The sequence below is a fragment of the Myotis brandtii genome, unplaced genomic scaffold (genome assembly GCF_000412655.1).
Source record: "Myotis brandtii unplaced genomic scaffold, ASM41265v1 scaffold693, whole genome shotgun sequence".
Classification (NCBI taxonomy): Eukaryota; Metazoa; Chordata; class Mammalia; order Chiroptera; family Vespertilionidae; genus Myotis; species Myotis brandtii.
In genome coordinates this window covers 2360272-2363757 of record NW_005370710.1, presented here as the reverse complement: position 1 = coordinate 2363757, position 3486 = coordinate 2360272, and the positions used below count along the sequence as shown (strand labels likewise).

General features: G+C 57.7%; 1 protein-coding gene across 1 annotated transcript in view; it reads right to left on the bottom strand.

Annotated features, from left to right (window-relative positions):
• Positions 1-3236, bottom strand: part of RRP9 (ribosomal RNA processing 9, small subunit (SSU) processome component, homolog (yeast)) — a gene marked incomplete at its 5' end in the record, with an annotated part of 7157 nt that extends 3921 nt beyond the window's left edge. Inside the window, 2 exons of the mRNA XM_014529723.1 lie at positions 83-192; positions 3127-3236. Coding sequence (XP_014385209.1) covers positions 83-192; positions 3127-3236 — 220 coding nt within the window. The remainder of the gene's footprint in view (positions 1-82; positions 193-3126) is intronic.
• Between the last annotated feature and the right edge of the window lie 250 nt (positions 3237-3486).

The window sequence follows — 3486 nt, the reverse complement described above, 5'->3', positions numbered from 1 at the left end:
CCATGAGACCACCCCCCCACACAGGACAGCCCATTGGGCCCCTGTGTCAGTCACCCATCAGGGGCAGGCGCTCTGGGCTCACCTTGCTGCCGGAGCTGCTCAAGGTAGAGCTTGGCCAGGCGCAGCTTCTTCTCCTGCGCGGTCTCCTCCAGCTCCTCCTGCTCCTCCTCCTCCGTCCTCCTGGGAGCGAGGCTGAGGGCGGGGACTGGGTTAGAGGGGGCTCACCCCACTCTGCTGGCACTAGGACTGGCTGCTCCCCCTGCCCGTCACCGCTCCCATCCCCTGCCAGCGCATGGGCAGTGCTTACACCAGCAGAAAACAAGAGGGGACTTAGCAAGGGCCCACCCAGCGCCTGACAGCGCAAAAACAGACCCCAGCCCAGAGGCCACTGTGACTCCCTCATCCCTGCAGGGAACAGGAAGGTTCCACAGGCCCCCGAGAAAAGCAGGTCACGAATGAAGGGTCAGGAGCCAAAATGGCTTCAGACGTCTCGACAGCAACCCTGACAGCAGGCAGACACGTTCCGCACACAAAATCCTGCAGAAAAATGCTAAGCCCTGGAATTCCACGCGCTACACCATCGATGACAAGTGACGACAGTGTCCGATGTCCAAAGTGCCACAGAATTAGTCCTTTCTCCTTCTTTTAAGGATGGGGACCCAACCCGGCGAGCAAGGCAGCTCGGAGCAACCGCCGACCACCCCAGCCGTGGGGAGCAGCCAGCCCGACCCGCGGCCAGGCCCTGAGGCAGACAGGTGGGGCCTGTCACGACCTCGCTGCCACGGCGTCCAACTGAGGACCGGATGGCACTGAAGCTTCATGGTCTTGGCTCGCCCTCGTGCTGCTGCAGCTCCGCTCCCCCTCCTTGCCTGCCCCTGACGTCACCCAAGACAAGCCCTCCTCTGACTCGCTCCTGGGAGCTGGACGAAGGTCACGGGACTCAAGCAGAAAACCCGGGACAGCCGTTCCCCCTGATCACACGCTGGCACATACCCAGTCCCTGGAGGGTCCCCCAGCGGGTTCCTGGGACTCATTCATGACCTTGCCCATGACTTTCCCAGGAAGGAACTTGGAAACCCTCAAGGCCAGACCACGCTCCTTAGTACAGAGCCAAGGCCAGAACTTCTACCCAGTTTACCCAAACTCATCAGACAGGACACAAACGAAAATGAAGGGAAGCACACACTGTATGATCCCACCCATGGGACATTCTGGAAAAGGCAAGACTCCAGGGGCAGTGGCTGGGGCAGGAGGAGAACTGACTGGGGAGCTGGGGGATTCTGGCGCGAGAGGAAACCCTGCTGTATCTTCACAACTCACAGAAGTATACACGAAGCAAGGTGAACGGCACTGCCCGCAAATTATACCCGAGCGAGAAGACAAAAAAGAAGAAAGAGGAGCCCAGCCAGCGTGGCTCTGAGGCTGAGCATCGACCTGTGAACCAGGAGGTCAGGGCACATGCCCGGGGTTGCAGGCTCCATCCCCAGGGTGGGGTGTGCAGGAGGCAGCCGATCCATGATTCTCTCTCATCATTGATGCTTCTTCTCTCTCTCCCTCTCCCTTCCTCTCTGAAGTCAATAAAAATATTTTTTTTTAAAGAGGAGGAGAAAAGAAGGAAGAAACCAAATAAATTCCTAGCTCCAGTCAGGAATGGCAGCTGGGACTTCTAAGTTTCTGCAAATGGTCTCGCTGTTAACCTGAGTGGTGGGTGCAGAGGTGCATCGTCAGGAATGGCAGCTGGGACTTCTAAGTTTCTGCAAATAGTCTCGCTGTTAATCGCTGTTAACCTGAGTGGTGGGTGCACAGAGGTGCATCCTGTCCTCGTCACTGTCTGTAGCATTGCATTGCATTGCATTGCATTAACGCTTCTGTATCTAACACATTTCACATTTTTATTGTTGTTCTTAGTCCTCACCCGAGGATACTTTTTCCTTTGATTTTTAGACAGAGTGGGAGGGAGCGAGAGAGAGTGAGACAAACATCATTGATTGGTTGCCACCCACACGCACCCGGACCCAGGCCGGGGATCCAACCTGCAACCCAGGTACTTGCCCCTGACCAGGAATCGAACCTGCGACCCTCCCGTCCACAGGCCAACGCTCTAATCACTGAGCAAAACCAGCCAGGGCCCACGACACATTTTAAAGACATTTCAAACTGTTTAGCAAAGGGCTTGGTACACACATAGCCATGTAACCTTAGGACTAAGAAAAGTATATTAAGTCTTTCTGTGAGCAGGTGAAGGCCAACAAAATGCAATTTTAGAAGCAGAATTTCCAAAGCCAACTTTCTTTTTCAATCCTCACTCCAGGATATTTTTTCATTGATTTAGAGAGAGAATGGGAGGGAGAGAGGGAGGGAGGAGAGAGAGAGAAAAACATTGACATGAGAGACACAGGTCAATTGCCTGCCTCTGCATGTGCCCCTACCGGGGCTGGGAACCTGCAACCAAGGTATGTTGGGAATCAAACCCTCGACCCCACGGTGCACAGGCCAACACTCCGGGCAGCACAAAAGCCAACTCTTCATGGACCCACCACCGGGCCCTCCACCCTCTTCCAGTCCGGCACTTACACCCCGGACTTGGCTGATCCCCGAATGCCTTCCCTGCCTCTCCACGAGGGACTTCTCCCCAGGCCCAATTTCAGTGTCCCCTCCTCTGTTCCCTGAACACACAATGTAATTCTAGTCCCGTTCCCACACCTTCAGTCTCCACTGCCTGCTCCTCTCTGCACTCTCAAAAGTGAAGCAGGTGCCGGGCCTCTGCTGAGCGCCAGGAGGGAGACCACTGACTGGGAATCCGTGGGGAAGGGAATGAAGAACGAGCCGGCATTGCTTGTATCCCTCCCCCCGTCCAGGTCGGTGCACCTGTGCTCAGCTCCCTGCCCTGAGCCAGCGAGGTCTCGAGGTCTCCCATTGGGACTGGGGGGAGGGGGCCCCTCCCCACACAAAGACCCTGCAGGGAAGGAGATGAGACTTCTCGGGATCAGAAACCGGATTTAGAGCCAAAATCTGAGCCAAGGACCCGAGATCTGGGTTCTAGGCCCGCATCCGCCCGACTCACGGAGACTGCCACAAAGCGCGGGCCTCAGGGGTCGCTTCCACCACGTGGAAAGAAGGGCTCACCTCTCGCTCTCGGAGTCGCTGGAGATCTCCTCGTTCATCCTGCCGCCACCCTTAGACTTGCCCCGGTCCCGGGCGGAGTCGGCCTGGGAATTATACGATCCTTCCTGTGGTCAGGGGTCCCGGCCACTCCGGCCCTGACCTAGGGCCCCTTCCGGTCTCCCGAGGGCTCTGGGGCTGGGCAAGGCCTTGGGCCCCGCTCAAGTGCAAGGCCTCCCAGGATTCGGCCGGCGGACAGGGACGCAGCTGACTCCAGCTTTAGTCCCGGGAGAAGGGCCGGGCAGGGCACGGAGGGGCTGGGAGGGGATGGAGGCGGGATGACGGCGGTCCCAACTGCGGGTCGGATTCCGGCCGCAGGAGCGC